General features: G+C 40.9%; 1 protein-coding gene and 1 non-coding gene across 5 annotated transcripts; one reads left to right on the top strand and one right to left on the bottom strand.

The window, feature by feature from the left end:
• Window positions 1–409: 409 nt before the first annotated feature.
• Window positions 410–25,603, top strand: LOC121692863 (neuroblast differentiation-associated protein AHNAK-like). Of its 4 annotated transcripts, XM_042071833.1 has the most exons (8): window positions 410–963; window positions 10,427–10,476; window positions 10,937–11,038; window positions 11,348–11,464; window positions 11,762–11,912; window positions 12,040–12,200; window positions 12,312–23,759; window positions 23,848–24,040. In XM_042071833.1, the coding sequence occupies exons 1-8, from the start codon at window positions 912–914 to the stop codon at window positions 23,896–23,898; spliced, it is 12,132 nt and encodes a 4,043-aa protein (XP_041927767.1). In that variant the 5' UTR covers window positions 410–911; the 3' UTR covers window positions 23,899–24,040. The 4 variants fall into 4 exon arrangements, with proteins under 4 accessions (XP_041927767.1, XP_041927765.1, XP_041927764.1 ...); XM_042071831.1 differs by having other exon boundaries at window positions 11,768–11,912; window positions 12,312–25,603; XM_042071830.1 differs by having other exon boundaries at window positions 12,312–25,603.
• Window positions 5,157–5,270, bottom strand: LOC121693801. Its single transcript, XR_006025579.1, has one exon. It is a non-coding gene; the product is annotated as a U5 spliceosomal RNA (small nuclear RNA).
• Window positions 25,604–25,727: the final 124 nt, after the last annotated feature.

The following is a 25,727-nucleotide window of genomic DNA, read 5'->3' as shown; positions in this document are numbered from 1 at the left end:
TCACTGCTTAATTTATGGTGCTCCTGAGAAATATGATATCATCCTGCAGCCAACCAATTCAATTGTGATGAGCCGGTGGAGCCAAAATAGTTAAAAAGTTCTTTTAAAAATAAATAAAAAACAGGAGAAAAATACAAATGTTTTTCAGTCTGATGACAGACTAATCAGCTGTCCTGAATGTCCTTGTCATGGTTTGATGGGAAGGATGGTGGGGTGGGTTGGGGTAGGGTGGGGGATGCGGTTGGAGGGGCGGACATGGGTGGGGTGGTTTGGGTGGGTGGATCATTCGGAGCGGATGGGCGGGTGGGTGGCATCAGGAGAGACCTCCTCCCTCCCTGCACCCCCCCCCCCCCCCCAGCCCCCTTAATTAGGTTAGCATGCTCCATGGCAGTCTGTGTGTTTACTGGATGAGGGGAGAGGAGCACAGCCTCACTCCTCTGTGGACTGTTAGCCTGCGCGGATGCAGTGAGACGCCTCTCTTACACTCACTCACTCGGTCTCTCTCTCTCTCTCACACACACACACATACACGTACTCACACACGAGTATACACACACGCAGTACTCTCCGTCAGCTCTTTGAGACAATTTCCTGGTTCTGCGACACACTCTCTCTCTCTCTCTCTCTCTCTCTCTGTACCGTTCACCGTGTTGTCGAGAAGTGGGGGGAAAGGGGAGACTTTGGCTCCTGAGCTCCCTGGGAGAGGCTAGAGTGGGGTGGGAAAGCGTCTGAACTCTACAGCACAGGAGCCTCTGCAGCAACAACAACAGCAGCAGCAGCAGCAGCAGCAGTAGCAGTAGCGCCGAGAAGAGTTTTTGTTTTTGTTTTGGTCAGGACCGTTTCGGACGCCCATCCCCAGGACCTCCCTCAGGAACGCAAGCAGACGAGGAAGTCCGTAGAGGAGCGCCACCATGTGTGACTGCTTTCACCTGGCATTCCCCAACTGGCATGGGCCAGGCACGGGTGGGCATCTTTATTTTCCCCCCCTCTACCACTCCTCTCCTCTCTCACCTCCACCTTTTATATCCCTCTGTTTTAATCTGGCTATTTTTATCCATGACTCAGCAGACTCAGTGTGTGTGTGTGTGTGTGTGTGCGCCTGTGTCTGTGCATGTGTGACAGAGACAGAGAGGCAGAGAGAGAAAGAGGGAGAAAAGGAGCGGGACAAGAGGAGAGAGAGGAGGGTTGTTGCTAGGTGCCCGTGCTGATGCTCTGCTCTGCACTGCTGTGAGCTGATGAGGATGAGGTGCACTTGCTGCTGTCTGCAGCGAGAGCTGGCCAGGCTGGGTGTGCCTGCAGTCTTGTGGGTGTGTCTCAGGCATGTGATGGGCAGGTCCTGCCAGCACTGAAGGTGTGACGTTGGTGCAGTGTGTGTGTGTGTGTGTGTGTGTCTGTGTGTGTGTATGTGTGTATGTGTGCCTGTCCCCAAGAGAACAGTGTTCAGCTGCATCTGCAGAGTTTAAAAGTGTGACAGTCTGAGTGCTCCATGGCTGTATTTCTCATACCTATGCAAGGTGCAACACATACAGAGTGGTGCTTAAATGGGCTGCCAGAGCAAGATGGGTGTGAGTTTGTTTACTGTATGGCAGTCTGCCGTATGAAGGGTGGGGTCTGCAGTATAAAGGGTGGGGTCTGCAGTGATTTTGTGGGGTGTGTCTGCAGTGCAGTGGGTGTGCTCCGTAGTTGGGTGGGTGTGGCTGCGGAAGGAGTTATGGGGCCAATGACCCGACCAATACTGTAACAGGACTGTGGTTGCTCAATTTTTTAAAAATATTAAATGTGACATTTTAACAACAACGATAAAGCACATACAAGACATTTGCATGAAAACAGATAGATGATGCTTTTAAAACTCTGCATTTAACTACATATTTATTTCCAGCACCAATAATTTTTCAGTGTATTTGGAGAATTACTGTAAATCAAACTTCTGAGCAACTACTTTTGTTCCCTTTTCCACTTTTTGTTCCTCTTTTGTTGCTCTGCGAAATTGTAAGGCACACTTGTAGACACTTGTAGAATAAACTAAACAGGAATTTCCATCACAGAGGTATTTAAGAACATGTTGCCATTCTGCTGCAGAGTAAAGCTCATTTTCTCAGACATTCAGAACCGACCACAAACATAAGCCTCTGTGCAATTGCTTTTGTTCCCGTCTAGATCCAGTATCTGGAGTCATTGTTAGGCTGTCCGAGACGGCCATGGGCGAGGAAGAATACTGTGTTGTGTTTACGTGTTTGACGTGATTCCGTGATGCTTAGATAACTCGGTTAAAAAAAAAAAGAAAAGAGAAATTATCTTCACCTCCGTTCTCCCCATGGCCAAACACTCAGTGTTGTTTTTCTTCAGCTTGAGTTGCCTTTTGTCCCAGACAGAGCTCATGAGACATGAAGTGACATTCAAACCCAAGAGTTTCAAACCCAAACGACCCTGAGTGACTCCAGCCTAGAGTAACATTCCTCAAAATTCTGGGAAAGAACATCATTGTCCCTCTTGATAGGCATCGTATGGCAGTAAAAAAATGTTTCTTTATGTGTCTGTGCCTTAAATAAGCAAACAGCTGCTCTCAGTAACTGTTTTCCTTGTGTTGTGCTCATACCGTTTTGTACACAACAAGCCTGTCATTGTATTTTCCAATGACTTATTCAGTCTTTAAGGTGCATACTAGATTGAAGATGCTAATGCTGAATTAAGGGCAACTCTGTTCCTCTGCTCCTTCTTATTATTCAGAGGAAATTTATCTTTAAAATAGCCAGCCCAGAGCAAATTAAGTCTTTCAGTCTTAGTCTTTGAAACGCTGTTCTTATTTGAATTGCTGTCTGCACCGTACAGAGACTTGCTCTGTCAGGCGAGGCATCCTTATTCACGTCTGGCTGTTTGACATTAGCTCAAGGTTAGAGGGAGGTAAACTGGGACGCTGCCAGGGAAATGGCATCGACATTTACAGACATCCAATCAGGATATGCAGGTGAAGACCTGATGGATGATACCTTAATTAGACAGCAAAATAAGCCTGTTTATGATCGAAGAAATTCCTACAAAGTAATTGCAAGAAATTAATTGAATTGATGTGTAAAATTCTGTACCTACCAGTACCAGAAAATAATTGAAGTGCTGTATTTTCAAAAAAACTAGGCTATAAGTTCTGTAAACACATTTACATGTAAAGACCATACAGATACAACTGTAATTACAACTGACAGGAAACATGGTCATAAACATTACCTGTTCTTAGTGGTTGAAATGAGGCCATTTAAAAAGTCTAATCACATTATGGGTCCCAAACTGCCTCTAGTCTCCAGTCCTACACAAACTTAAATGGATGCCTTACTCCCAGATGTTAGTCAGCAAGTGAAATTTATTCAGACAACTAAAAAATGCTAGTGAAAACGCTTCAAACCTGAATCTCAGTCTGAAGTCTGCTCCTCCAGCAGAATTGTCTGATCCTCGATTTCCTACCCTGTGATGATGTTGCTAGCACTTTATTTTCCGTGCTGCCAATTAATGTTCCCTAAATGATTGGAAGCATGAGGAATGTCAGTCCCATGTTCCTATAATCCGTCTGAAAATCCAATTCCGTTTTTTTTTTCCGCCATCCCCACCCTTACCCCACCCCCCATTGCAAAACTCGATTATATTTTGGATACAAACAAGCCCTGGCGAGGGGGGTGACAGAGACTTGAGTGTGCTCTTATCAATACAGGCTGCAATCAAGGTTACTGGTTCACCTGAAAGCTGATTAACCATATTACATCAGATAGCAAGCGGGTCAAAGGGCCCTCCCAGATGGTCAAAGAGGCAGAAAAACAAGTTCTAATGTATGTAATCTTGGTCATGGGTATGCTGGTTAGCCACATTCACAAACGGTTCAGGCAAACCAAGGATAAGGAGGTGTGTGTTTGTGTGTGTGTGTGTGTGTCGGGGGAGGGGAGGGGGGTCTTTCCTGTAAAAACAAACCTTGATTGTGTGAAGTTTCAGATGTAATCAAAGCTTTTTTTATCTATCTAATATTTGCAGAGTATGCAGACCAATTATGACAGTACATTTAGCTCAAGAAGGGTCTTAATGATGTAAGGGTCCTTAATCAAGTCTTGGGATAAAACTTCAATGCAAATCTCATTTTCAACCATTACACAAGCCCAGATAATTCAACGTTAGATGTGTGAGAATGATTTCTGATTTCTTGACTTTTTCAAGACAACTTAAGTCATTTAAACTTTTTGGCTTTCGAGACAGGACCCAGTGTGGTGGTAACCTTGGCGCTTATTGTGGCTGAATGGGATGCCTACTTTGCAGGGAGAGCAATATGTTCAATGAATTAAGTTATTATCAGCCACCTCAGACTGGATAATTACAAGGTTGACCCAAGGAGTGGTTGAAGTTAACTACATTGCAGGACAGTGAGTGGAGCCAGTAATGGGGAATTAACTGCATAGGGAGTGTGCTCGTCTGACTACAATTGTGCAGAATTTGATCATCATGAGTCATAATCGATTTATCAGTAGCAGTTCCTGTATAGGCCTACCTGCATCAGAGAACACAGAGGCACACTCTAACACACACAAACACATACAAACACACACACTGATGCACAAAACATGCACACATACACACACACGCACATACACATACACACACACACACACACACACACACACACTGATGCACAAAACATGCACACATACACACACACGCACATATACACACACACACACACACGGACACATACGCACACACACATGTACACACACAAACACACACACACACACACACACACATACATGTACACACACACACATGCATACATACACACACACATACATGCACACACACACACACACACACACACACACACACACACACACATACAGAGAGAAAGTGAAAGAGACTCAGATGAAACACACTTTCACATATAAGTATGAGTTTCTATTTTGAAATTATAGCCATGATTGATAGATATCCATCATTGAGACTAAACTGATAGCTATATCATGTATAAACAATGAAATACTGGAACGCCTTGGCCTGTATCTGTTTTAGGGTATTGGCTCTCAAGAGAATATGACCTGCCATAAGCTCCATAAAATGCAGTGATGGAAGATTTAATCCTTTCCAGTATTAGGGATGTGAACACGAGCTAAGTGATCTCATAACATCATCATGATTTGGGCATGATTTGGGCTAGAATACCTGAATACTCTGGGTCCTCTCCACGGAAATCTTTAGTAAAAGGCGAAAGATTTATACGATCTGAAGAGAACCCAGAGTGTGGATGCATTTGGAAAATACAAAGTCCTTATCAGCTTTTTTTGCAGCACCCTGATGGTAAATATTTGATGAGGGAGTACCTTCTCTGTGAATAGCATTTTGTACTTCAAGGGGATTTTCAGGCCTTGCAAAACTAATCCACATGTTTCATATGCCTATATGCATGTTAGTCTAAGGACACCTTAGTATAATGTATGTGAGCCTGTGAACTGTAGAGGTCTCTGAATGTCTTACTCTGTGAAAACAGTTGCGGTCAAGTGTTTTTTTGTTTTTTGTTTTGGTTCGATAATTCAATTCCACAGGAATTTCTTTGAGGGAAAGGCTCAAAGTGTGTGTGTGTGGCAAACATACTGAATGCACATATGCACAGTCAGTAGACACACACACACACACACAAGACTATGTATTTTTTTTTTTTATAAATGACAGGGACTGTTATCTTCATTTAAAATTTTGTGTTTTGACATTTGAAAGATCAGTGCCAGCTTAGCCACATTTGTTGTTGATGCTGGTGTCAGCCACACACACTCAAGTGCAAGCACAGAGAAAATATAAATGTTGCAAAGAATTTGGAGAACTTTGGTAGCAGTGCAATATTCATGATGGATCATGGGTGTTGATAAATAACTGTATAGTGGCGATGACAGTAAACAGTGCTATAGAAATATTTCATTATAAAGTAGTCTTTTCCAAACGTATAACAAGTAAATAAGTGGCATATCTTTTCATGCAGACTGACACCATTGTTGAAATGAGATACAGCTGGGGTAACTACATATTTGTATATCTAGTAGAATGAGGTATAAAACAATAAACAAAAATATCTATACAAAACTCCCTGGAACATGCCTCTCTGTGATTGTGTGTGTGTGTGTCAGCTTGGATGGGAACCCAGTGTGTGGGTGAGGGAATGTGAAAGCAGCCTTATATGTCTAACAGAGGGCAGGTCCTGGTGACTCCTCCTGGTCTAAAACACAATCAAGCTGTTCCCCAGCGCTAGACAGGACAACAGCCTTGCAATTGTACTGTATGTATGTAGTGCATGCATGTACGTCTGTGTATGTGTGTGTCACAGACAGATAGCTAGTACAGGAAACACGAAAAGATAGAGACACAGGTAGAGCAGACCATCCGCAGGTGAGCATCTCTACCTTTCTCTTATCTGTGTCTTTCCACTGCTTTCATATCTAGGACTTGTGAGGGCAGGCTGTGGCTGCAGTTGCACCTGGATGGTGAGGTCTTCATAACTTGCTTTCCTAACTGTCTCTGGCTTGAGGTGGCATTCTGTATCTGGAATCCTGTCACTGATATCTGTCTATTTGATAGACTCATTTGGTAATTTCATTTGGTCTTGATTTGTTAAGTAAAAAATATTTTACAGCGTGCTGTGAGAGTATTACATGACATGAAATGTGACAAATGATGAATGGTATAATGCATGGCATTTCAGTATGTTTGTGTATAGACTCTTTCAACAATAAAAACAAAAACAATGCTTGAACATTCTATTTGGTTCCCAATCTACTTCCTCTGCATTAGCCTAAGATAACATATGGAATGTTAAAACGGAAGCCTTGTGGGGCCAACTATGATGCTGATAATGGAACTCTCCTGAAAGGGTGTATAATGAAAGTGATTCATATATGAATATACTTTAGAGTGGAATAAGTAATTTGCTTAATTCACCAAGCACTAGCTCAAGACTTTAGGTATTACTGAAAACACAGTAGGGAGTCCCTACCCTTGTGCAACAGAGATTACACTTGTCTGATCTCTGCTTTTTGCATGTGTGGAAGGCATTGCATCATGTTTCTGACTGTGATACTTTACAACTTCAAGCAGTCACTGTGCCAACTCGGTATGCACACCATTCAAAAGGGAAATAGAAAAAGTGATCAGAAATAAGAAATAGGGAAAGTATTTTTTGAGTAGCCTTGAAGCATTGTGTTTGGTCAAATGCTGACACCTGGGTCTTGCTGTTTGGTGATTGATGGCAAAGTGAGTGGAGGTGTTGACTCAACTGGACTACTGTGCAGTTCAACACACATTTCTCTGCATCCAAGGACTTGAACCTCAGCCTAAACCAATCACAACTAAGGGAGGCACACCCTTTCCATGGGAAGCAAGCACACACAAAAGGATCACATATATCATCACACATACAGTATGTATGTACTAGTGCAGTGTATACATACGTACACACAGATGGTGGCACATCTCCACAGTCCTTTTGTGCCATACGCATGTACTGCATGTCAGAAGCAAACATATAGCTTTCCTGTCCTGCTGTCAGTCATGCCAGCCATATAGTGTCTGTGATGACTAACCAGGATGTTTGCTAAAGGGGAGCACATTACTTGATTTGTTTAAAGTATGTCATCAGTACATAGGTTTGCAATGTTTTGCTTCGATATGTCAGTGTTACAGAAAAGGAACAGGCTGAGATTATGCAGGTATTTGTTTCATGGTATATATTTTGCGGTACATGTTTCTAGCTGTTTCAATTGATTTTGTGTTTTCAACTCCATACATTTTTAATCTGTCAATGTCAATATCATTCAGTAGCAAGGTGCACATTTTGGCCTTTTAAGGAAATTTGGCCTTCAAAGGGTATACCTGCAGTCTTCCACAAACATAAAGCACTGTTTGGCCAGCACATAACCCCAATCAATAATGTGTAATGCACCATAATGTATCTGTTTACTCTGCAGACTAGTCCCTGGATATTGGCTGAAGGACAAGAGACTGCTTAGTCTGACAACTTACAAGTCTGCTTAGTCTGACAACTCTGCTTAGATTTATTAAAAAATAAATCCTTTGCTCATAGTACATATTGTTAGTGCACACAAGTTAGCATTTTGTGACTCTCAGCCATTTCTTAATATTTCATTGATCATGTATCATGACATTTGTTTTAGTTCATCAGCTGTAAAATGCATCTAACTTTATTCTGTTTATTAAATATGATATAGTAAACAAAAAGGCCATCCTTAGCTAAATCTGTAACCTGCTCACATGTATTATAGTTGCAGGATAACATTTACATTGACCAAGACAATATTGTCTCATAAGGCCCTTTACTTCATTTAAAGTCGAGTCCTGCTGAATGAGGTGCTGAAACTTCTGCCAAGAGTCAGAAACACTAAATGGAAAATGTCTTTGTTTTGAAGATTGTTGTCAGTCTTAAGGACGTCCTTGGCATGTTGCATTCTTCTTCAGCCACACTGGGTCACTTCCTATGTTGTACTGTAGCTAACAATAAACACGAGCAATCTGAGTGTCTGCTGAATGGAAACCCATAGCTAGCCACAGACTTGTGTGGTCAGAGTGGTATGGTTAGGGTGGTGAATGCAAAGCGTCCAGAAAAGCATTGTTTTCATATGTACACAAATGTGCATGGGTGTGCACATAAAACCTTCTCTTTTTTCATGGTCACCCACAAAATCACTACACAATAGTTCATTTTTCAAAGTTATTTATGAGGAAGTTCAGCATCACTTCAGTTATCACTTCAGAAATGTGTGGTAAAATTTCAAGTGAGATAGGGATTAAGTGGCAATGGATAAATAATACTAACAGGTACCAGCACCAATTCTCCTGTAATTCAGCATTTCCCTGGCAGCAGGGCTGAGGATATCCTTATGTCTCCCTCCTTGTTTTTTCCTTCTAAGTCACATGTTGTGTTTGAAAACCCACCATCTATGGCAATTGTGATGCATCTTCATTTAGGGATTTTATCAAGCTTCTTTACTATCAAACATATATTACATTTCAACCTGTTGACAGAAACATGTATAGCCTGTATGTGAATAGAAAGTAAATTTAAATTTAAATTTAAATTAAATTAAAAAGCCCTTGCCACCAAAGCCTGATTAGTCCAGAACGCCAATTATCTGACTCTTTTGTGCGCAGTTTTGGGCTGTTTGGAGCTTATCTGTGATCCAGACATACGAAAGGCCTACAAAAGATAAGGTTGCTTTAGATAGTACAAATACTTACAAAACTGGTGCTCTAAAAAGCGATTCTGTTGTCTTTGTAAGGTTCTCTTATGACGCATTGAACTGCAATTTGGATTAACACTTGCTTTTACAAGGCAGAAGTATTTAGGCACAGAATAGACGTGCGCTTTCACAAGCAGTCTTTGTATATACCGTGGAATACATATTTAGACACTCTTTACACTTTCATTTCCATCTCTTTACGCTAAACTCCCACTTTCCCCTGGATCCTCCCATGAATGCATATGCATAACACGAAAAACGCAATGTGCCATTTTCAACTCCTGTAACAGGCAGTTTGCGCTTTAACATCATTGCGGCGTGTTTGTACATACCTCGCAATGATTTTACACGCACAATGCGAAACAAATACGCCTGAAGTGGGCGCTAAAGCGTTAGTACATCTGCCCCTGTATGTCTTATATTTTTCCTTAGAAAAATGATTGATAAAAAAGTAATTCAATCACTTGTATCAATCACTGTATACAAGGATGCTGCAAGCTGAATGTGTTCTATTAAGTACAAGACAGTTTTAAATATAGACCAACTGACAAGCGATATTGGATCTAAAAATTAGAATTACTTTTATATTCTGCTGTGTTATTTGGGGAAGAACATGATTTTGTTAAGATATATATCTCTCTCCACTGATATCAATAACACTGTATCAAATATGGCACCACACTCCCTCTGTCTGCCTAAGACAGCTAAGGCCTCCCTGTTTGCAGTAAGATGATGGGGTCGATCGATACTCAGCTTCACTTTACAGGCAGCTCCGGAAACAGGCAGACAGGCTAGGCCCTCTGGGAGCTCTTTCCAGGAAGAGCCTCCAACCTCCAATGATCTCATGCTGCCCTGCACTGTTTTTTGCCGACGCTATCAAAGGCAGATAAAATCATGCCCTTAGGAAATTATACTCTAATATGCCTTCATATGCTGCTTCAATATGCTGTCATTATTTTATAAGGCTGGCAAGATAATTCAGCCTCTATTGTCAAAAAGAAAGCAGAAACGTTGACTTCACCAGTATTAAATCCTTTGCAATGCAAATGTTTAGCTTTCCCAATGACCATGTTATTCTAATCATCTGTGTAACTGCACAGTAAATGTCTGTTTGTGGATTGACTGATAATGGATTTCTTTGACATTGTTTTGACCAGGGGCCGGGAGAAGGCTGAGAGGACCAGAGCGAGAAGCTGAAGATGATTCAGTGAGCTAACTGCATACAGCTTATTAAGGACAAACATTTCTATAAAAAGTACATATGTACATACAGTATTTTGACAACCTGGACCCCTTAACCTACTTGAACCCTCTGTAACGCCTTAACACAGATTACACGTGTCACCATGCTAGAATTTTATGATATTTGCTATAACCATGACATATCAGCGTTATGTTATCATTAGATGACTGACATGACAGTTCTGACTTATGGATGTTATAATAGATGGATGCTATTAGCACAGATCTAGGCTGTTATAGCATTGTCAAGGCTATCATGACAATTACCAAACATACTGTAACAACATATATGTATAACTAGACATCAAGTACCATGATCATGAGTAAGATCTGAGCCTTCATATTCAGGGACTTACTCCCATTGTTTATGTTGTCAGTCACCGCTTGTCTGTTATATTTGTCATGTTTTCCCTTTGCACTATTAGGTATGTGAGGAGCCAGCAGAGTTTGTAGAGGGGGAGAGACCACGCCCACAGGGATCCTCCCCAGTAGAGGAGTTTCCAGCAGCAGAGTACATTGAGAAACCGGTAGGAACTCATCATAATGTTTTTTTTTGGTTCCAGCTTACTTTTGTCTTTGTTAATATAAGAACATTTACAATATGAATTAATCACTTGTCAAAAATCAAAGGTGAAGTTTGAGGATATGAATGAAGTCACTCAACTCAATAAGCAAATGCACCCACTTACAATAGGCAAATGTACACTTACATTCTTACTGTGGTTGAAGATTCAGAATTTATTTGTCATTGTGAACAATAAGGCATGGGAATAGTTTAAGACCCGGAATAATGGTATTAAATGCATATTTGAAATGGTTTTGATCTCTTTTGAAAGGGTGAAGACAACTTTTATGACCCTCTCCACAAGACTGGCAGTGGCAAAAAAGGAAAGAAGGTCGGTTTCGGGTCCCTGTTTGACAAACGCTCATCTGGGAAAATGAGCCAGATGGAGGTAAGTAAATTTATTTAGAAGGAAAAACTGAAGTAACATTGCTATCAAATTCTATTCTTAAAATGACTTAAATAGTGTTGTGCTTGCATCCCAAATACCTAGAAAATATCTGGTTTCAATTCATCATGAGGGAAATCCAATCAAAGATGGTAGAATAAAATTTGTCTCACTAGCATATAATACATAAGTAATGATACAGGCCAGTGGTAGCAATAATCTTACAAAGCTGTGATGGTAAAAGATGGGAAAAGATTCTCTCTTAAATATTTTGGTTGTTGTTTTTGTTTTGTTGTTGAGCTGCAGAATGGGGAGTCTGAAGTGCTTGTGAAAACGGCAAAGGAGGCCTGTGCTGAGGGCTTGGTAGTCACAGGAGGAGGGAAGGACGGAATCTTCATTAAGGAATTAAAGCCTGACTCACCAGCTTCAAAGCACCTTCGTGTTAAAGAGGGTAGGCAGCAATAATGAATTTACTGGATATGGTTTTGTACAGTGCATATTACTATTACTTTCTATGTGTACAATAGACTGCACCCACCCCCATGTCAATGACATTAAACAACTTCCATCTTTTCCAGGGGATCAGATTTTAAGTGCTACAGTTTACTTCGATAATGTGTCCTATGAGGATGCCATTCAGATTCTTGAGCATGCCCAGGCTTATAAAATGGAGTTCTGCCTGAGACGCAAACCACCAGAACCCACAGTCCAGGAAGATGTAGAAGCAGCACGACTGGAGGTAACCATCGTAAATGTGTAACCACAGTATTATTTAAAATTGTATTAATATTACACTACATGAATAAACCAATTGGTACGTCACAACATAAGTTATCTTCATGTCTCACAGGGTGAAGAAGGCTCTCCAAAAATGAGAGGACGCAAGAAAAAGAGACAAGAAGCCAGAATTTCATGGCCAAAATTTCCATCCTTCAGCAAAGGTCGCAAGGGGTTTAAAAGGTCTCATAGTACATCTGAAGCAGAGGAGCAGAGGAAACTGGAAATGAGCCCTACGACAAGTGATACCGAATCACCAGTCAAATCTCCACTGAAATCCCCTGATGGAAAAGAAAAGAAGAAGAAGAGACTCAAACTGAAGGTCAAGATGAAGGGACTCAGAAGCAAGTCAGTAGAACATCCAACGAGAGATGATGAGGAGCCAACAATGGAGAATCTGGGTGGTGTGGAGAACCAAGTGGAGCAAGACGGAACAGACATACAGTCTCCTGAAGAAATGCAACTACTAGGTGAACCTCAGGTTGTCGAGCAGGAGGATGCCAAAAGCCAAAAGTCCACTAAAGCCAGAGATGAATACACATTCCCAAGCTTAACAGGTCCTGAAATGGAGACAGGCTTACACAGAGTAGAGTTAATCACCTTGGATAAAGCCCTGAAGACGACCGATATTTCAGATGCTCTTGCCGAGAGCAGTCCAAAAGAGATAAGCTCAGAAAGTGTAAAGACTGAAAGGTCGGAGTTGAGAGTAAACATTCAGGGGAAAGATCTAATGGATACTGTGAAAGAGAGCCAGATAGAGCCAGCTAGATCCTCTCCAGTAAGCCTAAAGGACCAATCAACTAGTATCAGGACCTCGGATTCATCCACCCATGACAACGTTGTAATCAGTCCCAGTGTGATGTCCCACACAGATTTCAGTGATCATCAGTCTGATATCAACATCAATACTCAGACAACAACCCAAGAAAGAACAGAAAAAAACATGGGACATGGAGAGATGGATATGAGTATGCCAAAAGTAGATGTTTCACTTGATATGTCAGATATAGGTTTGCTAAGGAAGTCACCAAGAATTGGAGGTGAAAAGCAGTGGAAAGATAAAACAATTAACATTCCAGAACCCGAGAGCTATGGGATCCGAACCAGAGGTCCTTTGGCTGATATGGCAACATCAAAGTCGACATTTGATGCATTAAATGGACTTCAGTTTACCTCTGACAGAGCTAGTGCTAGTAGTGCCCTAAAACCAGACAGTGATTTGAAATTTAAAGCTGTAATTTCCCAACCTAAATCAAGCACACTAGATGTATGTACCGATAAAGGTGAGAATAATACAGTAGACATAAAAGTTCCTAGAGCTTCTGAGATACCAATGGAAATAAGCATTGATAGAGTCTTAGCAGATGTCAGTACCACCGAGGGCAAAATCAAAGCAGAGTTCAAACTGCCAAAAGTGGACATCTCTGAGTCAAATCTCTCTGACACAATAAAGATGACAAAAGTGGATAATAAAGGACTTCAACTTCCAAATCGGGAGGAACTGGAAATTCCAGGTATGGAGGATGCAACCTCAGCTGCAGCACTTCAAATTCAGGGAATGAAATTACCACAGATAAATGAGAGTAATGATCCCAAACTAACTGATGAGATACCGGCTAAAAGAACAGAAATTGAATTCAACCTTGAGGATGTGAAAGCACTTGTTGCTAAAATACCAACATTCAAATTGCCAAGAATCGATATGTCAGGAATTTATACACACAAAGAAATCACACCCGATTCAGATAAGATTCTAGCAACAGCTGAAACATCCCCTCCTGAACTCTCAGAAGCAAAGACAGACGTGAGCCTCAAATTGCCTGATGATACAGTGGAAGCAGTAATGACACCTATAATTCAAATGAAGCACCAAGATACAACAATCAAACTGCCAAAAGTTGAACTGCCACCTTTTGATGACCATGAACCAATAACTGTAACTGGCATCGAAGACTCAAAACCAAAGGCAAGATCTATTATAACTGAACTGAAGAGCATGACTGTGGAGGGTAAATCAGCTGAAATTAAATATAAGCTACCAAAACGTGAGGACATAGAAATTCCAGGAATGGAGGCAATAATGAAAACAAGTGTTCAAATGCCAGATGTCAAGTCTGGTTTGGAGATCCAGGAAATTCAGAAATCTGATACTTCTCCGTCTCATTCAACTGACAGAAAAATTCAAATACCTTTCGCCTCAGCTGCTGATATAGACATAAAAGGTACAACTCTTATAAGTGATGGGAAAACAGAGACACTTCCCGCTGACAAGAAAAATCGTGACAAGAAAACAAAGAAAATAAAGAAATCCAAGGCTAGTTTTGGAATTGCAAAACCTGACATTCGCTTCCCTGATACTGGAATTGATTTACCACAACAAACCACAACACCTCCAAAAATGGATGAGAGCCAAGTCAAAGTGGATACCAAAATGTTCTCTGCTGGTGATGAAGTGAAGACCAAAACACATCAAGCGGTTTCATTGGACATCCAGAAGCCAGAAATTGGCATTAAAGGTCTGTCAATTAAGGAAGAAATAAAAACTTCAAAAGTGAAGGAGGAAGGTCAGATTTCCATACCGGAAGTAGATATTCCTACTGCTGACATAAAGATTCATGGAATTGGAATCTCTCCTCCAAAAGTAAAAGGAACTGAAACAGCTGTAATGGATACACCCAAAACAGACATCACTACATCACCACCTGAGGCTAAGGTACTGACTCCAAGTGCAGAATGCCAAGTAACCATACCAGAGGTGGGAGATGTTACACAATCAACTGATGTTAAAAGTGCAGTTAGGGAAAATGATGTCCCTGAGAGTGAGACTAAGGATATGGACATCAAATTAAAGAAAAGGAAAATATCATTTCCAAAATTCAGCTTCTCTAGAACTGAAGTTAAAGCGCCTGAGGTGGGCATTACCTCCCCAAAAGTTGATGCAAGTTTTCCAGAGACAAGTTTGGACACAAAAGACACAGAAATAGATGCCACAGCCCCTGAAAGTGAAACTAAATTGAAAGATAAAAATATCACTGGCTCCCCAACTAAATTCAAACTCCCCACACTTAAATTCCCCAACTTTGCAATGTCTCCCCAAAAGGTCCTGCCTGAATCTACAGTATCTACAGAATCTGCAATAAAAACCTATGAAGATGAAATCTTGGAGGTAAAATTGCCAGAACACAAGCTTCCAGTGTCAGGGAAGCTACCCACTGTTGACCTGCATACAATTCCAAGTGCAGACATTGCAGTCCCATACAGGGATACAGTAAGTCAGATAGAGGGACCCAAGCTTCCTTCAACTGAAATAAAAGGGCCTGAACTGAATTTGAGCATCACCCAGCCAGAAGTGGAAATTCCATCTATGATAACCCAAGGAAAAGATGCACTTAAGACAGAAAAGATTGAAGGACTATCTGTTGAGGGAAAAACCGAGCCACCAGAAATGGAAATAAAGGTGCAAGATGGAAAAAGTTTCAAACTGCCTAAATTTGGAATCTCAGTACCCAAAATGAAAGGGCCTGACATGGATATAAATGTACCAAAAGCAGATGCTGATATTTCACCTCTGGAAGGGAAAGCAGATATTGAACAATCAGATGTTAATATTCCCTCTGTGAAAGCAGCTATTGATATGCCAAAGGTAGATGTTGAGCTGCCATCAGTTGATCTGAAAGGTGTAAGTGCAGACACAGATACTAATGTTGAGGTTGAGGCCAAGGTGAGTGACACAAAACTTAAAAAAAGACGGATTTCATTTCCAAAATTCAGTTTTTCTCGGTCTGAATCAAAGGGATCAGATGTGGATGTTGAACCTCTAAAAGTAGACATCACTACTGCAAGTGTGGATGCAAAAGTCTCAGAGACAGACATTAAAACACTTGAGGGTGAAGCAGCACCAAAGGATAAAAGTATCAGCAGCTCGCCAACAAAATTCAAACTGCCCACACTTAAATTCCATAAATTTGGGATGTCTCCCCCAAAACTTCAAACAGAAGGGATGGATGCAGATGTGGTTAATACTATACCTGAGGAAGAAATTCTAGAAGTGATCGTCCAAGAACATGATCTATCCGTATCTGGAAATGTTCCTACAAAGGAACTCCACCTCTCTTCAAGTGGAAATGTTAACATCTCCCCTGCTGATGTGGAGGCAAAAATAGATTTACCAGATATCAAAATGGAGTCACATGAGCTGGATCCAAAAAACACTGAAGGAAATTCAGTGTTCAAAATGCCCAAATTTGGAATCTCACTACCAAAGGTCAAAGGGCCTGAAATAAGCATGAGTGTATCAAAACCAGATGGTGGCGTTTCTGTGTCAAGGGGAAAATCAGAAATCCAATCTCCTGATGTTGAAATTAAAACACAATCTCTTGAAGCAGAGACAGATATTGGTAATTTAGAAAGTAAAGAAACTGACATCAAATTTAAGATGCCCAAGATGTCATTTCCAAAATTTGGACATGCAAAATCAGAGATCAATGCAACTGAAACTGATGTTGCACCAAAGCTAGACATTTCTCTGTCAGATGGGGAAGTGAAGATCAAAGATGATTCAATACTACAGGGTAGTTTAGAAATCACTTCACCAAAAGCTGAGCAGAAAATTGGTGTTAAAGAGACAGATTTGGATATTAAAGTCCCAGATGTAGAACTAAAGGATAGTGCAACCCTGTCAAGTTCACCAAGCAAATTCAAACTTCCTACTTTCAAAATGCCAAAAATTGGGGTTGGAGTCACAAAACAAAAAGCTGACATAGCAGACCCAATTGCTGATATTAAGTCTCCAGAAGTAAAGTTATCCGGGGTAGAAGATGACATAACTATGCCTGTGCCATCAGAAGTAACTGCCCCATCTATTGATTTGTCCCTGTCTGCCAAGACACCAGGAATATTGATGGAAAAACCTGATATTAAGGTGTCATTACCAAAGATTACAAATGAAGTTGAAGGTTCCCAGATATCAAGCAACTTGAATTTACCATCAATAAGCCTAACTGCTTCAAAAACAAACATAGATATTACAGGAACAGAAATGACCTCTGGTGTGTCTGGTGAAGCCACTATCTCTACATCTGGAAAATTGCCTTCTTATGATCCCCCAAGGCCCAGACCAGATGTTGATATATCTGTACCAGATCCTGAAATCACATCGCCCACTATTGACACAGAACTGCCACAAGCAGAAGCTAAACTTAAAAAACGAAGGATATCATTCCCAAAATTTGGATTCTCAAAACCAGACATTAAATCTCCAGATGTTGATGTCACTCTTGCAAAGGTTGATGTCTCTCTTCCAGAAGGGGAGGTCATGGAGCCAAAAGTTGATGTTAATGTTCCGGAAGACATCGAATTAAAAGATGGTACTGGAATGGGATCTCCAACAAAATTCAAACTCCCTACTTTCAAACTACCCAAGATTGGTGTTTCAGCATCTAAAGGTGTGGTAGAAGTTCCAGAAGTGGATATAGATGTAAAAACACCACAGGCAAGCCTACCAGAAACTGAACTGAATGTTTCAGGAAAAGTTCCAGCTTTTGATGGCGAAGGATCAGGTGTGGAGTTGGAGGTACATTCAATAGATGTGGCTGTAGAAACAAAAGTACCAGAGGCAGAGGGAAACATGGCCTTAACTTTAACCAAACTTGAAGGTCCTGAAGTCCATGTTAGTGCCCCAAAATCAGATTTGGATGTTTCTCTGCCTGAAGGAAAAGTTGACGTCGATGTTACTCTACCTCAAGGAAAAGTAGAAATGCCTGGAGTAGATTCCAAAGGTCTTGATTTAAAAATGAAGAGACCAAGTTTTTCATTCCCAAAGTTTGGATTTTCAAAAGCAGAGGTTAAGGCTCCAGATGTTGACATCCCAGAAGGAAAAGTAGAAGTTACACAGCCAGATCTTGATGTTAAGGTTCCAGAGGGAGAGGCTCAATTGAAAGATATCAATGTTACTTCACCAACAAAATTCAAACTTCCCACAATTAAATTCCCTAAGATTGGAGTGTCTGCACCCAAGGGAATAGCAGAGATCCCTACTATTGATATTGATGTCAATGCACCTGAAGTCAGTCTGACCCATGCTGAACTAACAATTTTAGGAGATATGCCAGAAGTTGATGTTGAAGGCCACGGGATGGATACAGACATTGACACAGATATGAGAGTATCTGACATTGAGGGCCAAGAGAGCAAGTTGAAGCTTCCAAAATTTGGAATATCTTTACCAAGCGTGAAAGGTCCTGAAGTAGATGTGCATTTTTCTAAGACAGATTTGGATATTTCCCTTTCAAGAGGCACAACAGACATCGAAACTTCACTTGATGAAGCAAAGGGTGATGTACCTGATCTTAATCTGAAAGACACTGACATAAAAGCAAAGAAACCAGGTTTTTCATTTCCCAAATTTGGATTCTCAAAACCTGAAGTTAAGGGCACAGAACTTGATGTCAGCCTTCGGAAAGCTGAGGTGAAAGACCCAGAAATTCATGGTAAAATTCCAGAGGGAAGCATTGAAGTTAAAGATTCCAAGAGTATCGATGTAAAAATGAAGAGACCAAGTTTTTCATTCCCTAAATTTGGATTGTCAAAACCAGATGTTAAAGCTCCTGATATCGATGTCAATGTCCCAGAAGTTGACATGTCTCTACCAGAGGGAAAAGTGGAGATCAAAGAGCCAGAGATTGATGCTAAGATTCTAGAGGAAGATGTTCAGAGTCCAAATATTCACATTTCACCATCAAAATACAAACTCCCAACATTCAAATTGCCCAAGATTGGAGTTTCAGCACCTAAAGGGCCAGTGCAGACACCTGAACTAGAAATTGATGTAAAGGCACCTGAGGTCAGTTTACCAGATGCCGAGCTTAAGGTTTCAGGGGATGTTCCAGAGGTAGATCTCAAAGTTCAAAAACTCAGTACAGACACAGAAGGACCTGAGGTTGATGGACAGGGAAATAAGTTCAAACTTCCCAATTTTGGAATCTCTTTACCAAAAGTGAAAGCTCCTGAGTTTGACATGAGTGTCTCAAAACCTGATTTGGATGTCTCGTTGCCTGAGGGAAAAGTAGATGTTGATGCTCCATTACCTGATGTGAAGGCTGAGATACCTGGAGTTGATTCCAAGGCTATTGATGTAAAAGTTAAGAGGCCAAGCTTTTCATTCCCTAAGTTTGGATGGTCAAAACCAGATGTTAAAGCTACTGATATCGAAGTCAATGTCCCAGAAGTTGACATGTCTCTACCAGAGGGAAAAGTGGAGATCAAAGAGCCAGAGATTGATGCTGAGATTCCAGAGGAAGATGTTCAGAGTGCAAATATTCACATTTCACCATCAAAATACAAACTCCCAACATTCAAATTGCCCAAGATTGGAGTTTCAGCACCTAAAGGGCCAGTGCAGACACCTGAACTAGAAATTGATGTAAAGGCACCTGAGGTCAGTTTACCAGATGCCGAGCTTAAGGTTTCAGGGGATGTTCCAGAGGTAGATCTCAAAGGTCAAAAAGTCAGTACAGACACAGAAGGACCTGACGTTGATGGACAGGGAAATAAGTTCAAACTTCCCAATTTTGGAATCTCTTTACCAAAAGTGAAAGCTCCTGAGTTTGACATGAGTGTCTCAAAACCTGATTTGGATGTCTCATTGCCTGAGGGAAAAGTAGATGTTGATGCTCCATTACCTGAGGTGAAGGCTGAGATACCTGGAGTTGATTCCAAGGCTATTGATATAAAAGTTAAGAGGCCAAGCTTTTCATTCCCAAAGTTTGGATGGTCAAAACCTGATGTTAAAACTCCCAACATTGATGTCAATCTCCCAGAAGTTGATACATCACTACCTGAGGGGAAAGTAGACATCAAAGGGCCAGAGATTGATGCTCAGAAACCAGAGGGAGGTGCTCAATATATAGATACTAATATTCAAACCTCACCTACAAAATTCAAACTCCCAACATTAAAATTCCCTAAGACTGGAGTTGCAACACCAAAAGGGTTGGCTGAAGCACCAGGTCTAGATATTGATGTAAAGGGACCAGAGATCAGTCTGCCAGATGCTGAGCTTAACATTTCAGGGAAAATTCCAGAGGTTGACATCAAAGGCCAACATGTGGACACACAACTTCCTTCCATAGATGTCAGTGCAAGCACAGAAGGACATGAGTTTGATGTAAAAATGAAGAGGCCAAGTTTTTCATTCCCAAAGTTTGGGTTCTCAAAATCAGATGTTAAAGTTCCTGAAATAGATGCAAATCTACCAGAAGTTGACATGTCTCCACCAGAGGGGAAAATGGAAATAAAAGGCCCAGAGATTGATGCTAAAATTCCAGAGGGAGATCTTCAACATAAGGACACAAATATTCATGCCTCACCAACAAAATTCAAGCTCCCAACATTCAAATTGCCCAAGATTGGAGTTTCAGCCTCAAAAGGTTCCGTAGAAGCACCTAGAATAGATATTGACGTGAAGGCGCCTGAGGTCAGTTTACCAGATGCTGAGCTTAAAGTTTCAGGGGATGTTCCAGAGGTGGATCTCAAAAATGAAAACATTGATGCACAAGCTCCATCAATAGATGTGCATGGACAAGCAGAGGGACCTGAAGTACCAGAGAGCAAGTTGAAACTCCCTAAGTTTGGAATCTCACTGCCAAAAGTGAAAGGCCCTGAAATTGATCTGAGTGTCTCAAAACCAGACATGGATGTCTCTTTGCCTGAGGGAAAAGCAGATGCAGAAGCTTCTTTGTCTGAAGGTAAAATTGAACTATCTGTGGTGGATTCCAAGGGTACTGATATAAAGATGAAGAGATCAGGTTTTTCATTCCCAAAGTTTGGATTGTCAAAACCAGACATTAAAGCTACAGAAGTGGATACCAATCTTCCAGAAGTTGATATTTCACTACCAGAGGGAAACGTGGAAGTCAAGGAAACTGAGCTTAATGTGAAGGATACAGAGGGAGACATTCAACTGAAAGATACAAGTACAATCACTTCACCAACAAAATTCAAACTTCCTACATTCAAATTCCCTAAGATTGGAGTTTCAGCACCAAAGGGTGAGATGGATGTTGATTTGAAAGCACCTGAAGTCAGTGAAACAGAGGCTGAACTGAAAGTGTCCATGGAAGTTCCAACTGCTGATGTTAAAGGCCAACCAGTGGATATACAGGCTGAAGGGCATGACATTGAAGGACAAGGAGGCAAGTTCAAACTTCCAAAATTTGGAATCACTTTGCCAAAAGTGAAAGGTCCTGAAATTGATGTAAGTGTTTCAAAATCAGATTTGGATCCTTTTATTCCAGAAGGAAAAATGTATGTTGAAGCACCATCAGCTGAAGTGAAAGCAGAAATACCTGAAGTGGATTCCAAAGGTCTTGATGTTAAATCAAAGAGACCAAGCTTTTCATTCCCCAAATTTGGTCTGTCAAAACCAATTGTGAAGGCTCCAGATGTTGATGTGACTCTTCCAGAAGCAGATGTTTCTCTTCCTGAAGGAGCCATAGAGGTCAAGGACTCTGGAGCAGGTGTTCAAGTTTCTGAGGGTGACATTGAACTGAAAGACGCAAACATTTCTGAATCACCATCAAAATTTAAACTCCCCACAATTAAATTTCCTAAATTTGGTGTTACAGCTCCAAAGGTAACTGCCGAAATAGAACATCTAGATGCTAGTATTAAAGGAACAGATATCAATGTGCCAGACTCAGAAGGGAAAGGAGGACCATTGTCTGTTGCTATTACAGGCCCAAGCGTAGCTATCAAAACCACAACAGCTGATGTGGACATGAAGACAAGGGGGGTTGATGTTGAGAGACAAGAAAGCAAGCTCAAACTCCCAAAATTTGGAATGGGATTACCTAGAGTAAAAGGCCCTGAGGCTAATGAAACGAAGGCCGATGCTGACATTACTTTACCAGAGGGGGCAATAGAAGTGAAAGTGGCTAGTACTGAGGTGGATAGTTCTTCAGCTAAAGTAAAAGTAGACTTACCAGCAGTGGATTCAAAGGGGATTGATGTCACTGTAAAAAAATCAAGCTTTTCATTTCCCAGGTTTGGGTTTTCAAAATCAGATAGGACCTCTGAAGTAGATACATCTCTACCAAAAGCAGACATTTCTCTGTCAGAGGGAAATGTAGAGGTTAAAGAAGCCAAACAGTCCGAAGAAGAAAAGAAGCCAGACAGTGAACTTGAGGATGAAGTGAAGGCAGCAACTGTTAGTGGATCACCATCAAAATTTAAACTTCCCACAATCAAATTCCCCAGATTTGGAGTAACAGTTCCAAAAGTGGAGTCACATGATACAGATGTGCAGGTGAGAGGGAAAGATATACCAGACAATGAACTGCAAGTTTCTGGGGAGCCTGTTTCGATTGATATTAAAGTAACGAGTACACAAGGACACAATGCAGATGTTGATGTGCAGACAGTAGGAGTGGGGACAGATGGACAAGGGAGTACGTTCAAATTACCCAAATTTGGAGTATCACTCCCAAAGGTCAAAGGCTCTGAAGTACCAAAGCCAGAAGGGGAAATTTCTCTACCAGAAGGCAAAGTGGACATGGAAAGAGATGTTGAGGATTCATCAGTTGAAACTAGAGTAGATGTACCGAAGGTTGATGTGACTGCAAGGAAACCTGGCTTCTCTTTCCCCAAATTTACTTTTTCTAAACCAGAAGTCAAATCTTCTGTGATTGATGGAAAGACCCCACAAGATGATGTTTCAAAGCCAGAGGGTATTGCTGAGATACAAGATGTTACATTAGATGTTAAAAGTCCAGATGGAGAAACTGCTGTTTCCTCCCCCACAAAATTCAAACTACCAACATTTAAACTACCTACATTTGGAGGGGCTACATTAAAGGGTGCTGGAGAAGTTACTGTTGATCCTTCTCTGCCACAAGGAACAGCTGAAGTTAAATCTGTTGATGCAGACATCAATACGCCTGCATCTGAAGTGACTATAGACTTGACCAGCAGTGATGTTAATGTTGAAGCTAAGGAGGTTAAGACAAGAATGTCATTTCCTAAATTTGGTTTTTCCAAAACTGCAGTTAAAGCCCCTGAGGTTGATGTGACACTACCTAGTGCAGATGTTACTTTACCCGAGGGAAGTGTAGAACCAGAAGTAAATGTGAAGATCCAAGAAACAGAGCCCAAAGGTGAGGCTGTTGTCGGGGGGTCTCCAAGTAAATTCAAACTCCCAACTATTAAACTGCCCAAATTTGGTACCACTACCCAAAGACCTAACATCGAGGCTAATGTTACGGTTCCTGAGATAGACAGTTCATCAGTGATGATCAGCACTGAAACTGATGTTCCAGCAGTTGAAGGAACAGTTGCCCCAGATAGTGAAGTGTCAACACAGTCAGGAGACAGCAAAGTTTTAAGCTCACCAAGCAAATTTAAATTACCCACTTTCAAAATGCCTAAGCTTAGCCTTTCAAAGGCAAAATCTGAAGAAGATTCTGCAACACCCACTGAGGTCAAACCCCAGGAGGACCCTCTGGAAGGAGACAAAGAGAACACACAGGTAACAGACAAATCACCTAAGTTCACTTTACCAACAATTCAGGATGTTCTTCGGGGCTTTGACGTTGAATTCCATGTCCCCACATTAGATGAAACAGATGAGCCAAAAGGAGCCTCTCAACCAGATGAAGGAGAACTGAAGCCTGCTGCTTGTGTGGTGGAACAAGATGTGGAAGCATCCACAGAGGCATCAAAGGATAGTGATTCAGTAGCAAAGACCAATGGGACTGTAAAAGAGATTGTTAAGGAAGAGCAGATATTAGAGCTTCAGACAGAACAGAAATTACAGGATACCAAGGACCCAGATCCAAGCTCTGAAAAAGGAAGCTGGTTCAAATTCCCTAAATTCCCCTCACCAACCAAATCTGTTAAACTTACAGAGAAAGAAACCATAAAACCTAGCGAGGAACAAGAACAAAACACTGAAAGTGACAATTTAGAGAATGAGATCAGTATAACATCTTCAGTGAGGTCATCTGATGCCTTTGCTGATGAAAGCTCTGCGCCAACAACAGAACAGATTGCACCTTCATTGTTTTCTCCAACAAAAGTGACAGTAAAATATGCTGAGTCAATCTCCACTGGCACAGGGGATGTAACAGCTAAAATTATTACCTCTACTGCCAGAACTGAGCTTATATCTATGGAGCCTGATCTGCCAGAGAAAGTTAACATTTCCTCCTCTGACAGTTCATCTATGGACACACTAAAACAAGAGTCAGGGGCAATCCATATCATCACATCAAATGTACAAGCCATACCAGACACACAGAAAGCGACAATTCTGAGTCATACTGTTCAGTCCCTGCCTGTTGAGCAAGTTATCATTAAAACCACGTCTACACCATGGTCAATGAACGAAACCAGCACGTTGCAAGAGGATAGCATAGTGGTTGAGAAGCATGTGATCAAGGAGATGTCAGGTGAGAACACGGAGACAGTGATCATAACACAGAAAACGTGCATGCTTGAAGCTGACTCTGGGGAGCCCATCAGCCATACAGCAGCTTCGTCCTCTCAAACTTTACGAGACATAGTGCATAAAGAAAAAATGAATTTTTTTGAAAGTAGAGAGATGCCATTGCCAGCAGAAAGTATTGTTGTGAGCAGTGTAACCACAGAGACACGTGTAATCAAACACTCCACTGAGGAACACTCTGGGAAATGATCTCAAGAGGTCTGCATTTGTGCACCAGTTCATAGTAACGTTATATTACTTTTCATACTTGTTTTTCAGTTGACTTACATGACCATACGCAGGCCTATTACAGATACTGTAAAGGTGTGCAGCTTTAATTTATTAACAAATAAAATTTGTTGTCCTTGTTGATCATGTCACATGTGAGTGTTCATCCACTGCCAAAACCTGTAGTAGAATCTATGAGATTGAAAAGATGGACTGTTGTCTTTTTAATGTGCATTACTAATGGGTGTGGTTCTCTATCTTAACACAATTTACAATGATTACTCAGAAACCATTCAATTATATATCAATAATATGCATTCATTATTAAGTTGTAGCAACAATGATACAGTATAATACAATCCATATGGCTATAATGAATGTTGCAGAACTTTGTTGGCTTAAAAAGAAAATATGCTAAAGAAAATATCACTTGTATTTAAAAGACTTTAGATATATCTGGGCAAAATATTTTAAAGCCAGAGTAGAAAGCCTCTCTGATTTTTCAACATAATGTAAAATACAATGGTGATATATTTGATGTAAATAAGTTGTTTTATTAACGTTTGCAAATATCTTTACTGCAGCTGATATTATTTTTACCCTGGCTCAAATGATGCAGCATATTTACAAGATGAGGTTTAATAAAGTTGTGATGTATATGCCATGTAGTTGTGATTTTTTAATAATTTGTATATCCTGTAATCATTACAGTCTTCACATCACTTTGTCCTACAATGTAATAACAAACACTATTACAGTGCAATTGTGCTGTTAGAACACATT

This window comes from Alosa sapidissima, chromosome 19 (assembly GCF_018492685.1).
Source record: "Alosa sapidissima isolate fAloSap1 chromosome 19, fAloSap1.pri, whole genome shotgun sequence".
NCBI lineage: Eukaryota > Metazoa > Chordata > Actinopteri > Clupeiformes > Clupeidae > Alosa > Alosa sapidissima.
Note: the sequence above shows the minus strand (reverse complement) of the source record. Positions and strands in the feature narration are given on the sequence as shown.

Coding starts and splice junctions, on each gene's coding strand:
- LOC121692863 (XM_042071830.1), top strand. CDS start 912: ATGTGTGACTGCTTTCACCTGGCATTCCCCAACTGGCATGGGCCAGGC. Junction 964..10,426: donor CTGGCATGGGCCAGGCACGG/GTGGGCATCTTT, acceptor TGTTTTGACCAG/GGGCCGGGAGAAGGCTGAGA. Junction 10,477..10,936: donor GAGAAGCTGAAGATGATTCA/GTGAGCTAACTG, acceptor TTGCACTATTAG/GTATGTGAGGAGCCAGCAGA.